We start from the raw sequence: 13193 nt of genomic DNA, 5'->3' as shown, positions 1-13193 counted from the left end.
ATAATAGCCTAAAATATTCCTTAGAGGTATTTGATGAACTGTGGGAGAAATACTCAGGGAGGAGCTAAGTTTGCTCCGTGCTAGAAAAATAAGTCCAAACCATGGCACGCCCATGGAAACAGCATAGCATTCTCTCCTCCTCTCTGAGGATCAAAGTTCATTCTGCAGGTCCTACTCATCAGCTTACTGAAAGAGCTCAACACTGGATCAACTGGCCTGTGGCTTAGGATCATGGGATCCTAGTGTTGAAAATCCTTTCTAAATAGAAGAGAAAGGTTGCTCCATCAAAAACAAAGACATGCAAACCTGTGACTATACAGCAAATTATGTGACAAATTATCAGTTGCCTTAACTAACGATCAGCTCTTAGTAATGAATAATAAACTAAATTGTATAGGCAGTGTATAAAAAAGCAAGTACTAATAGCCAACTTTAAAAAGTAGTTTTATGGCACTAGTTATCTGAGGAATTCAACTTAACGAAGCAATGAGGTAGGATTTCGGTGTGAAGTCAAAGCTTTTAAATTAAATGGTAATTATGGACACAGGTAAGGGAGAAAGAAAGGTATAAAATGATTATTATTATAAAAACTGATTGCTCCCTAATGTTTACCAAAATTTATAATCCTTATTCAATTGTGGCTTACCTTAAAAATGCCACTCTGCCATAATCAAAAACTATGCTACAGAAAAAGAAATGACATGGAAAAAAAATTTTATGCTGGTCTTAGGGCTTGAACTCAGTGTCTGGTCACTGTCCCTGAACCTTTTTGCTCAAGGCTAGCACTCTACCCCTTGAACCACAGCTCCATTTCCAGCTTTTTTGGTGGTTAATTGGAAATGAGTTTCATGGACTTTTCTGCCTGGGCTGGCTTTAAACCATGATCCTCACAGCTCAATCTCTTGCATAGCTAGGATTACATATATGAGCCACTGGAGGCTGGCTAGAATTTTTTTTAAACTAAATTGTTGTGTGAGGAAAGGCCCTTAACAAAATGGGGTGGGTGATGGAATTCTATGCTCGTAGAAAAAGGACTGCATTTCTTCCCTCTTACAAGTTACCACGCACCTAATGAGTCTAATGCTATCTGCCATGTTTGCACAGTAGATTTCGTCCGCAATCTGCTTCTTGATTTTCAACAGGGATTTTGGGTTAATGCAGGCGCTGTTGGATCTTGAGTCTCCCGAAGATGTGGACACAGCTCCGGATGATCTAGAAAGAGGGTCCACTAAGGTACTGGATTTGTGGTGTGAGATTTTATATAGGTAACTGTGAATGGTGCTTGTCTATGAGTGAGAACATAGACCACCATTATGATCTTTGCTATCTGAACTTTCTAAACTAGTATGTATTCTATATTTCATAGTCGGGGGGAAAGTGAAAGGCATTTTATACATGTCTTTTATTAAAACTTTTTATTAACACTGTGTTTTTATATCATATTTCAAATGTCATGTTCTACAGACAAGTATTCAAGAAAAAAGTCTATATGCAATCACTGGCACATAAATTTAAGAACATAATTAAAATTAAGCTGAATTTGTATGTCACAGATTCATATCGATCTATGTAATATAACATTATGTCTATAGAGTATATACATCCTTTCATAGATTTTTTGCCTATGTAGTTATATTTATATTTCCAAGATCATGTCAATAACCTTGGGTACCCAAATATTGAGTCGTCCCTCTTGTACTGTTTGGATCTGATATCCACTTATCAAGGAGACCATGTACCTTTTGTTCCTTTGGTCTTGACTTATCTCACTCAACATGATCTTCTCTAGTTTAGTCCACTTCCCAGCAAATACCATTATTTTATCTTGTCTGTTGGCTATGTAGAATTCCATGTATATACACATATATGTATATATATACACACACATATATATATATACACACACACACCACATTTTTTGTATGCATTCATCTGTAGTGGGGCATCTGGGTTGTTTCCATTGCTTGGCTATTGTGAATAGTGCAGAGATGAACATGGCTGAGCAGGTGTCCTTATCATATCCTGGGTTATGATGCTCAGGGTAGATGCCTAGGAGTGGTATGGCTAGATCGTAGGGAAGGTCTATTTTTAGTTTTTTGAGAAACCTCCAAACTGCCTTCCAGAGTGGTTGTACTAGTTTACATTGCCACCAGCAGTGCAGTAGGGTTCCTCTTTCTCCACATCCCTGCCAGCATATGTTGTTGTCTGAATTGAGAATATTGGCCATTCTAATTGGGGTAAGGTGGTATCTTAGTGTTGTTTTTAATTGCATTTCCTTTATGACCATGGATGATGAGCATTTTCTCATATGTTTCTTTGCCAGTTTTACCTCTTCATCTGATAAGTCTCTCTTTAGTTCCTTTTCCTATTTAGCGATTGGGTTTGGGGGGATGGGTGGAAATCTGCTTCTTAACTTCCATGTAGATAATGGATATTAAGCCTTTGTCTAATGTATTGTTGGTAAATATCTTTACCCAGTTGGTTGACTGTCTTTTTACTTTAGTATCTGCTTTTATCTGTGTAGAAACTTTTTATTTTTAGGTAGTCCCATTTGTCATCTCTCTCCAAGCTGTTGTGACCCTGGGATTCTGTTCAGGAAGTTTTTGCCTGTGACTATGAGTTCTAGTGTCTCTCCTATTCTGTCATGTAGCAGTTTCAAAGTTTCAGGTCTGAATTTGAGGTCTTCGATCCATTTTGAATTAATGTTCATGCATGGTGACAGGCTGGAATTTACTTTTAGTATTCTGCATGTGACCACCCAGTTTTCTCATAAAGGCAATTTTTGAAATCAGGATTTTCAGCCCAATGAGAAGCAGAAATATGTATTTTTCTTCCTTCTACATGGGTTTAGTTTTATTGGAAATTCAAAATTCAGTGAACATGTACAATGTTTACTGAAAAGACTAGAAGTAATTGTCATGGAATCTTTGCCATGCCTTTTCCACATTGCAGGAATATGACTTGACATTTTCTTCTTTGTACTTCGTGTGTGTGTGTGTGTGTGTGTGTGTGTGTGTGTGTATGTGTGTATGTGTGTTTATGACAGTATTGAGGCTTGAACTCCAGACTTATGTTCTCCATTAGCTTTTTTATTTTGCTCAAGGCTGGTGCTCTACTATTTGAACCACACCTCAACTTTGGTCCTTTTTTTCTAGTTAGTTGGAAGGAAGAGTTTTATGGAATTTCCTGCTTAGGCTGGCTTCAAACCTTGATCTTCAGATATCAGCCTCTTGAGTAGCTAAGATTATAAGCCTGAGCCACTAGTTTCAGTCTTCTTTGTACTTTTTAGCATATCTAGAATTCTTGTGTCATGCTCTTCTGTGAGTGAATGTGTGTAAGTGAACATATGTGCTTGTATGTGTGAATGAGAGAAAGGAAGACTGTTGGATTTGGGGGGTGGTAGTCATAATAGGTTAAGAAGAAATTTGTACTACAGCACAAACATAGCAGAGAAATTTCTTTTCCATCTCTTAGTGAAAATTCTGATTATTCCCAGGACAATTAAAAGGTGTCACAAGGAGCAGCTAGTTGCATGTTGGCACAGACACACTGAAGGTAGACTCAAGGCCTATGTAAAACCATTTTAGAGTGTGGGGTGAAGGAAGCTGGCCATAGTTTGAAGGACTGAATAAAGGATGCAGATATTTTTCTGCTCCATGCTTATAGACAAAACATTTGGGGCATTAGTGAAAGAAGGACTAAAAGAGGGGTGAAGGGTTAGAATCATAGAAATATTTGAAAGGAAAATGAATACCATAAAGATGCCTCATATGAGAACTTTTAATTCCTGTTGACAGTGTTAAAATAATCCCAAGGAAGAGGCTGTTATGTGTGTGTGTATGTGTGTCTCTCTCTCATTTATTGAGTGAGAAGCTAAGACTCTAGCATATAATTCAGTGGAGGCTGTGTGATCCATCCCAGTCAGTAGCCCAGTTATGTATGTCTCTCATCCAAAGGTCCCAACACTTCAGAGCTTCAACAGAGATGATCAAAGTGAGCCATACATAGTGGTACATGCCTATAATCTCAGCACTTGAGAGGAAGAGATGATCGGGAGTTTGAGACCAGCTAGGGCTGCATAGTAAGAAAACAAGAGGGGTAGGAAGGTCGGGGAGGAAGACCCATCTCAACCTCTCCACTAGAGAAGGCTGAAAAAGACAAAAAAGGTGAGGCCCACTGAGAGCAATAAAGAAATTATCCATTCTTTGATGTAGAAATGAAAGTATTAAAACAAAAAGACTGAACCTGAATCCTTCTCTTTGTATATACCAAGTGAAAGATAAGGATGCCAATAGGTAGGAGAGAATAAAATCCCCAAAGCCCAGCAAAACCCCTTACTGCTGAAACAACCATCACTGTTATAATTTTCAAAGTCCCCGGTGGTAATAATTAAAATACTGGTCCTTTTAATTAGCAATTAACACTTTTCTTCCAATGTTGTGTTTGAGAAGTGCTTTTTTTCCCCCCTCCTTCAGTCCTGGGGGCTTTGTGAATGCTTAGGCATGCATTCCACTCCCTGAGTTATGTCCCCAGCCTTTTTGTTTGCTTGCTTGCTTGTTCAATTTGTTTTTGTTCTGCCCATTATCTCTGCTTAGGCTGACCTTGAAGTTTCAGTCCTCCTACCTTTGTCTCTAAGATAGCTGAGGTGACAGGCATGTGCTACTACACATGGCTCTTTGGCATCTTTTATTGTGGTAGAATATAGGCCTGACTGGGGAAGGAAGTGGAGGAGGTGTGCAGAGCTGAGGGCAATTCAGTGTGACAAATGCCACCAATATTACAGCTCTGGAATATAATGATTAGGTAGTTTCTACATAGTGACCCATTCCTTACTGCTATAAAACTTTGCCAAGATCCTCCTCTCAGATGTTGTTAAGTATCATTTTACTTCTAGAACTAAGATTCTCACATTAAATAGGGGATTAGGAAATTTAGATTGTCTTTTTCAAATAAGCTTTTAGTGGTAGGGGAAATAAAAAAGAAAAAAACCTATTTAAAGAGGCTGTTTTTTCATACTTAAAAATGTTGTGTGGCAAGAAAACGGAGAAGTCAAATTTTGAGAGGTTGAATTTGGAGCTTTTATTGGAGCTAGAGTGGCATGCACAGAGATCTGTCACAGAGATCCACACCTAACGCTTTAGGAAACTGAGCAATGAGAGCCAGAGAGGAAAGAAAGAACAGAAATACAATACCAACAAACCAGATCAACTCCAATGCGGAGCTGAGGTGGGATGCCATGTTGACAAGGAGGAATATCAGGAGACAGAGACATGAATACGAAGACAGGAGGCATGGCGTACCAGTACCCTTCAAAAATAAACAGTTCCCTCTGCTTCTTCCATAGTGTTGGTTTTCGTCACTAGGAAACTACTACACAGTCTTCCGGGGGGAAATTAAAGGCTATTTTGAATTGCTGGCCCTCAGCACACCCTGGAGCTGTACATGAAAGGGAAGGGGAGGAAGCGGTCGGTACATGGTAGGGTTGAGTGAGGTTAATGTAAGGAGAGGGTGGGGAGGAGAAGAGGCCACGGCAGATGCAGAAGTGAACTCAAAGTCTGGGAACCTCCCATGATCCAAAGATGGGGGGGGGGCAGTCCAGAATGTGACCTCAGAGAAAGGGGAGGTCACTGCCTTCAGGTAGGCTGGTCACCTGGGCAACTGAGGTGCTGATTGTAGACTTGTAGAGTTGGGTAAATGGGGTCTTGCATGGAAAACAGGGGCAGTCTCTGGGCAGACTGGCATGGAGACATGTGGCCCCCTTCCCAGGAAAACGTATTGCATAGCAGGAATAAAATTTCTGTGATTTTTTTTTTGTCAGTACTGAAGCTTGAACCCAGGTCTTAGGCACTGCCCCTTAGTTTTTTCCACTCAAGGCTGAAGTTTGCTCTACTTCTAGCTCTTTTGTGGTTAATTGAAGATAAGAGTCTCACAGTTTTGTTTTGTTTTGTTTTTTTTCTGCCTCGGAAGGTTTTAAACTTTGATCCTCAGATCTTAGCCTACTGAATAGCTAGGATTATAGGGATAAGCTACTGATGTTGGCTAGTGGGGTTTTTTTTCCCTTTTTGTATGAACTAGGGTCTTCATTAGTACAACATACAGACGTTTCTGTAGATGTTTTTGCTTGTGTCTTCTGCATGTCTCATACTTCAACCAGCCAGTTTCTTTAGCCACCATTCTTTAAAAAAGCAGAGGAAAAGATCCATGCACTCATCTTCCCAGACAGTATGGACTAGACCTGTAGCTCCTATTTCAAGTTTCTACTTAGTAGGTCATCTGCTTTTCAATTCCAGACAGGCATTTGTGTTTTGCAGGATGGACCAAGGAGGACCAAGGATTCAACATCCTCAGCTGAGCTCCAACAAGCTTTGGCAGTGCTGGAAGATTTGATCAAGTCCTGTGAGTTGGCGGTGGACCTTGCAGCTGTCTCTGGATGTCCGGTACATTTCATGACCATTGTTACAAGTTTCCATAAGAAAGGCAAATGTAATGTTCCAGAGATAGGTGATGCCGTGCGTAGTTAGAGAAAGCATCTACAGGAAAGGACTTTGCCCCTCAGCATTTTCGGGCCCGAATATTTGACCCACCTTCTGGGCCAAGCAGAAACAGGAAGACTCAAACACATCAGAAGAGGTGAAGTGTTGAAGAACTATTTTATAACTCATGGCACCATTAAAAGATGAACAAGTTGGGCATTGATGGCTCACACCTGTAATCTTAGCTACTCAGGAAGCTGAGATGTGAGAACCCAAGCCAGCCTGAACAGGAATGTCCTGGAGCTACCTATCTCCTGACCTTTTGCTGGTTAGAGGCGTGGCTCAAATGATGGCTAGCTTAGAGTGAGCAAAGCAAGAGTACAAGGCCCTGAGTTCAAGCCTCAGTACAAGTACAATAAAGGGGGGAAATCCTATGATTCCATTGTCCCCCCAATAATCCTAGATCATCTATTTGGAATCTTAACTCCCATTTGTTACAATTCTGACTCAGGAGCTGAGCATGTAGAATCTTTGAGAGGCCTCTAATCTGCTCACTACACAGGGTGCGTGTGTCCAGAGAAATTACATTTCAATAGATAATTTCCTCTTGTCGTGTGTGTGTGTGTGTGTGTGTGTGTGTGTGTGTGTGTGTGTGTTGGTCCTGGGGATTGAATTTATGGTCTGAGCACTGTTCCTGAGCTTTGGTGCTCAAGGCTAGCACTCTACCGTTGGAGACACGGCTCTACTTCCACCTTTTGGTGGCTAATTGGAGATAAGCATCTCACACACTCTCCTGACTGGGCTGGCTTCAAACTGTAATCCTCAGATCCCAGCCATCTGAGCAGAGATTATATCTACTAGCACTTGGCAGAAAAATCATTTAACTTCCCTCTTTTATAATATTCCTCAGGACGCCACCTCAGTGACCTTGCCTGTGATCTCAAGCAGAGATCCAGCCTTAGGAACTCCAATATGTTCGGGTTACTGCCAAGGCATGATTCAGGGAATTTATGACCCACAAAGTGACAGGGTACACAGGAGAGAAGATCATTTTCCTTCTTTAGTGAAGAAGCATCATGTGTGTAATCATTAGGACACATTTGCCTATTGGTTTTTTTTTTGATTTTGAGCCATGTGCCAGCTATTTCTATTACACATACCTCCGTTTCTCTAATCAAATGGATGTCCTAGAAACAATACACTGAGCCGGAAATCCAAAGTATTATTGTGCATGCGAATAACACAGGAAGAGGAAATGGTAAGGAAAGAACAGTTAAAATGTAAGAAACAACAAAGCTGTCCTACTTTCACTCTAAACCAGCTTATGTCTAAAATGAGCCAGTTCATAAAATTTTTAGGGATTTTTTTTGTTGTTAAACACAAAGGACCTTTTTCTTCCATCTGTCCTCAGAATCATGCCTTTGACGTATGTTCTATTCTGTGATTTCTTTTCTACCAGTACATTAATTTGGCTTGTGAGTGTGTATGAGTGTGTGTGTGTGTGTGTGTGTGTCTGCTGAGTCTTGAACTCAGGCTTTGTGTTTTCACTCAACTTGCTCACTCATGGAAGGTACTCAACCACTTGAGCTGTACCTTCAGTTTAGCATTTTGCTGGTTAATTAAAGATGGCGTCTCATGAGTTTTTGTGCATAGGTTGACCTTGAGATCCTCCAGATCTTAGAAACCTGAGTAGCTAGAATTACAGAAGTGAGCCACTGGTTCTGGTTTTAATTTGCTCTGCTTTTTGTGTATGTGCTGATTCTGGAGCTGGAACTCAGGGCCTAGGCTCTGTCCCTTACCTTTTGTGCTCAAAGCCAGCATTCTACTATTTGAGCCACACCTCCATTTCTGGCTTTTTGGTAGTTACTTGGAGATAAAAGACTATCTGGCCCCTTTAGATTGGAACCATGATCCTCAGATCTCATTCTCTTGAATACCTAAAATCACAAGCTTAAGCCACCAGCACCTGACTAATTTGAATTTATATTAGTGCAACAGCTGATTTGGTTGGGCAATTGAATTATGGAGGAGAATGCATTAGTATCTGAAACTTTTTGATTCAAGAATGCATCTGTGGAAAGAGGAATGAAGAAACCTAAGGTCATGTGGGCTTTGACTCAGACTATTTCTCCCTTCCTTCCAAGAATACCATTTATATGTTCTCCAATAAGCACTGACTCACAACTCAGCTACTACTAATTCAGACCTAATAACTCCGAGACTCTTTGTCCCAGCTTTGTAGAACTTTATTACATGCTTATGACACATACAGGAGGCATAGGTAAATCCACAGTTGAGCCTCTTAATTATGCTTCTTCAAAATGGATGTTAACCTGGTTTTATAAAGAAAGGATAGTGAATATCAGTAGATCAATTTATAATCAAAAGAACTAGAGGATTGGAAGTGTGGCCTAGTGGTAGAGTCCTTGCCTAGCATGCATGAAGCCCTGGGTTCAATTCCTCGGTACCACATACATAGAAAAAACTGGAATTGGTGCTGTGGCTCAAGTGGCAGAGTGCTAGCCTTGAGCAAAAAGTGTCCAAGGACAGTGTCCAGGCCCCAAACTTGAGCCCTAGGACTGGCAAAAAACAAAACAAAACACTAGAAAAAAAAAATCCCTGCTGATAATTTTCTCTCCTCCCCTCCCCCGCCCCACTCTTTTGGCATACTTTTATTACAAAACTTTTTTTTATAAAGTTTAACATTCCAAACTTTAAAAAAACAACAGATCAGGTGACTTGAGGTCATCAACTGGGAAAGTCACCATACCACACCAAAGTTAGAAGCTAGGAGGCGTGGCTCCCATCCTTGAACTTCTGGCAAGTCTGATGGAGAAGAATGGAAAGGAACAATCTAGAACACTTATTGGTAGCTGCCAGAAGAGAGCTGAGGCCTGTTCCAGGTCCAGCAGAGTAGAAAATGAGGTCATTAGGATGAGAGTGGATAATGGAGAACATTCATCTTTCTAGGTTGCCTTCCCTAGATGGTGAAGTTTTTAAATAAGTTTGTTTTCTAGAACATTAAGATATAATTTACTTCAACTCATTTATAAAAAAAATCTTAAAATTACAGAAAAGAACTGACCAGTTCCTATAAGAGATAGATATAAATCCTGATGTGCTAGAGACAAATCCCACAGTAGATTAATAAAGGTTGAATGAAACTTCATTCTTCTCTGGAAAAAATTGTATAATTCCATAAAAGACAAACTTTTATTGAAAACTCATTATGGGTTAGGATCAAGTGTTTTATTTCCTTTACTATATTGTTAGTAACAGAGCTAAGACCAAGTGAATAAACTCAATGATTCTCCTGACCTTCAGTATGTCTGTGTTTACCTAAGGCTAATTGTCAGGAAGAAGTTCGACTGAGTCACAGGGAAATCTCCCAGTACTGTGCCTGGTGCCAGCAGAAGCTGTTAAAACAGCCCTAAGCTGCCTTGTTGGAGAACCTGGCCATCAAAACTGGCAGAGGGTGCTTGCCTACCATGCCTGAAGACCTGGGTTCGATTCCTCGGTACCACATACATAGAAAAAAAGCCAGAAGTGGTGCTGAGGTGCAAGTGGTAGAGCTCTAGTCTTGAGAAAGTCCAAGGACAGTGATCAGGCTAGCCCAGACTGGCAAAAAAAAAACTGGCAAGAGGGCCAGGAGCATAGCCTAGTGATAGAGTGCTTGCCTAGCATGCACAAAGACCTGGGTTTGATTCCTCAGTACCACAAACACAGAAAAAAGCCATAAGTGGTGCTGTGGCTGAAGTGGTAGAGCGCTAGCCTTGAGGAATGTCCAAGGACAGTGCTTAGGCCCTGAGTCCAAGTCACAGGACTGGCAAAAAAACAAACAAAACTGGAAAGGAAGGAGGTTTTACCTCCACTATTATTTTACCACAGCTTCCCACAGCTTCTGCTTTTCAAGATCAGGCTGTGTGCCGGTGCATTTCTCCAGATGTTTCCTGCTTCTCCACATAGAAGTAGAGAGTTCTGTCACATTAATTCTCCCTGCCAGGAGTAACATATTAGACACTCAATAAAAAAAGGGCCTCTTTTCTGAACCCACATCGCTGGATCAGTATCTCAGCCTGAGTTTTCATATGAAGCATGCAGTTACATTGGAAATTCTGTCCATCGGAGCTAATGAACATGTATGAAAATGGCAGTGTTCACTGGTTTATTTTGCCATCACATTCCTGTAGAGGAAGCCATCAGGAGTGGCATTTGCTTGTCTGTTTGAGGAAGTCCACTGCTGACCTGAAGCACTGGCGGGCCTACCCCACCATGAGGATGGTTCTGATAGCATTTACCCCAAAAGATACACTGCTGGCTTTCACTCCAACTCAGAAAACCCAGAGACTCCTAGTGCCCTTGAGTGACAGTAGGCTGGGGACAAAGCTGTCCCACAGATGCAGGAAGTCAGCACAGTGAATACTCAGACACATGCAGAGGAGAACTGAGCAAATCCAGCATCCACAGAAGTACTTAAGGCCTCAACTCAGGGAGAGATTCGGAGTTCTTGTCTGTGCACCCATCCTGTGTGCCATGCCTGCAAAACACATGGTGGGCTCTCCCCTCTTTTACCCTTGCAGAGTGGTTCTTTCCCTTGGTCAGGGCCTCTTCCTCTTCTTCATAGTTTCTATTGGCTCACTTTCTTCATAGCCCCTCTCTCTTCTTATTTATTCCACTGAATAGGATACTTTCTGACTACCCAGAAAGCATCTCATGGCTGAGAGCCCTGGTGAGTTCTGCCTCTACCTTAGTGTTCTTCATATACAAGAGGGATTGGCCACCCAGCATGCCCTTTTACTTGTCCCTCCACCCCAATCTTGATTCATGTTCATCAATCAGTTGTCTATTAATGTGTGAGCAGTCTGGCTAAAAGTGGGATGAGGACCTTGGGTCTTCCCTGTGTCATTACACAGGATATATCTGGATCTGCACGCCACCCTCCTTGTTCTGGCCTCTTAGAATTGCTGTACATTGGTTGAAATCTGTTTCTCTTTCTGCTTGGGGATATGATTGAGGATGTTGCTTAATCCCAGCAACCCAGCACTACTTTCTCCCCAGGGAAGCGTTTCTCATAGGCCTCATGAACAGGAATAACTGTGCTCTTCCTGAACGAGAGCGAACGAGAGCTTCGTGTTTGTTTAGGGACATAATAAATCATCCTTCTGTATTAACTCCGTGAGGTCAGGGCCGAGTCAGAGCTGAGTTGAGGTGGAGTTATCACATGGAATTGATGTACTTGCTCTTCAACTTCATCTTATTTCATTATCATCATTTGTCTTTCAGCCCAAAGATTTCTATTTGATTTTTTTTCAATTTTCAAAAATGTTACAGTTAACTAGTTATACAAAGAGGTTACCATTTCATATATCATGTTATGAGTACAATGCATCTTGATAGCTTGTTTTTTAGACGAAATTCCTCAGTCATTTTTGCCTGTATATATATGCAGCATATAGCATTTGTATAGTATATATACTATGCATATATTATGCTCATGCAGCATGGATATGTATATGCATATGTTTAGGTATGTATTACTGGGGAGTGGACCCATGGCTTCCTGCTTGCTAATCAGATACTCTTTTACTTTGGCCATGCCTCTCGCTCCTTTTTATGTTTTTATAAACTTTTTAGTGTTATTTTTTAATTCGGGTGATCTTAGTTTATGTCCAGGCCTTTGTGCTGGGGTAATCACCTGTGATAGAGCACACCCAGCCACTGTATGTGTGTGTGTGTGTGTGTGTTCAATTTATATCCGCTCTGGGACATGAGCTCAGATCATTGACATTTACATAGAGCTTTTTTGCTCACGGCTACTGCTATACTTCTCAGGCCACAGCTCCACTTCCAGTGTTTGGTGGTTAACTGAAGATGAGAGACTCGCAGACTTTCTTCCTCAGACTGACTTCACGTCACAACCCTGAGATCTCAGCTAGTTGAGTAGCTAGGATTACAGGCATGAACCACTGGCATCTGGTGCACACACACACACACACACACACACACACACACACATGTATACACACACATACATATATAGCTGGGGTTTTTTGTCTTTTCTTTTAGGGTCCTAGGGATTGAACCCAAGACATTGTACTTGCTAGGCAAGTGCTTGCAAACTGAGTGACATTATTATTGTTGAGAGACGCATAAAATTTGTATAGCAAATTTGTATAGAATGTTAGTGCAATAGAAACTGCTGGTAACAGTAGTTGGTATAGCAAATATTAAGCATGTACTTCTGCCAGTCACCTTGACTGAACAGACACCTTGCTTTATTTGTCCAATTTGTATTGAATGCTAGCTGAGAGTACATAGGAGAAAATAATCTCTGTCTACGTGCCGAGATGATTGCATGTGATTGAGTCGCTGGAGGATGTGGACAGAAAGAAAACCTTCACAGAGGCACAGCAGACTGTGTACCTGCTAGGCTTGTAGCTCGGCCTGTGCGTGCAGAACTGGAATGCCTTGCCTGAAAGCAAGCTCTCAGGCTGGGGCCCATTACACCCCATGGAGGGTTTCATTCACCACAGCTTACATACGCAAAAAGAAAACATTTTCATAAAAGAAACAAGTACCTCCCCTTTCCCAATAAAAGAATACAAGCACCATAGAAATAACAACAGTTTATTGCCTTTGGGGGTATTTGAGAATTTCAGAAGCATCACCAGGTTCTTTAAATAAATGTTCAAACCAGGCCCTGGTGACTCATACCAGTAA

General features: G+C 41.1%; 1 protein-coding gene across 3 annotated transcripts in view; it reads left to right on the top strand.

The window, feature by feature from the left end:
* Mcf2l2 (MCF.2 cell line derived transforming sequence-like 2) overlaps positions 1-13193 on the top strand; it is a 213837-nt gene that overhangs the window by 165190 nt on the left and 35454 nt on the right. For all 3 annotated transcript variants that reach the window (XM_090342731.1, XM_090342741.1, XM_090342725.1), the window contains 2 exons: positions 1162-1233; positions 6312-6437. In XM_090342731.1, the coding sequence (XP_090198857.1) occupies positions 1162-1233; positions 6312-6437 (198 nt within the window). The remainder of the gene's footprint in view (positions 1-1161; positions 1234-6311; positions 6438-13193) is intronic.

This window comes from Megascapheus bottae, chromosome 1 (assembly GCF_031878675.1).
Source record: "Megascapheus bottae isolate mThoBot1 chromosome 1, mThoBot2.hap1, whole genome shotgun sequence".
NCBI classification, from domain to species: Eukaryota; Metazoa; Chordata; class Mammalia; order Rodentia; family Geomyidae; genus Megascapheus; species Megascapheus bottae.
Note: the sequence above shows the minus strand (reverse complement) of the source record. Positions and strands in the feature narration are given on the sequence as shown.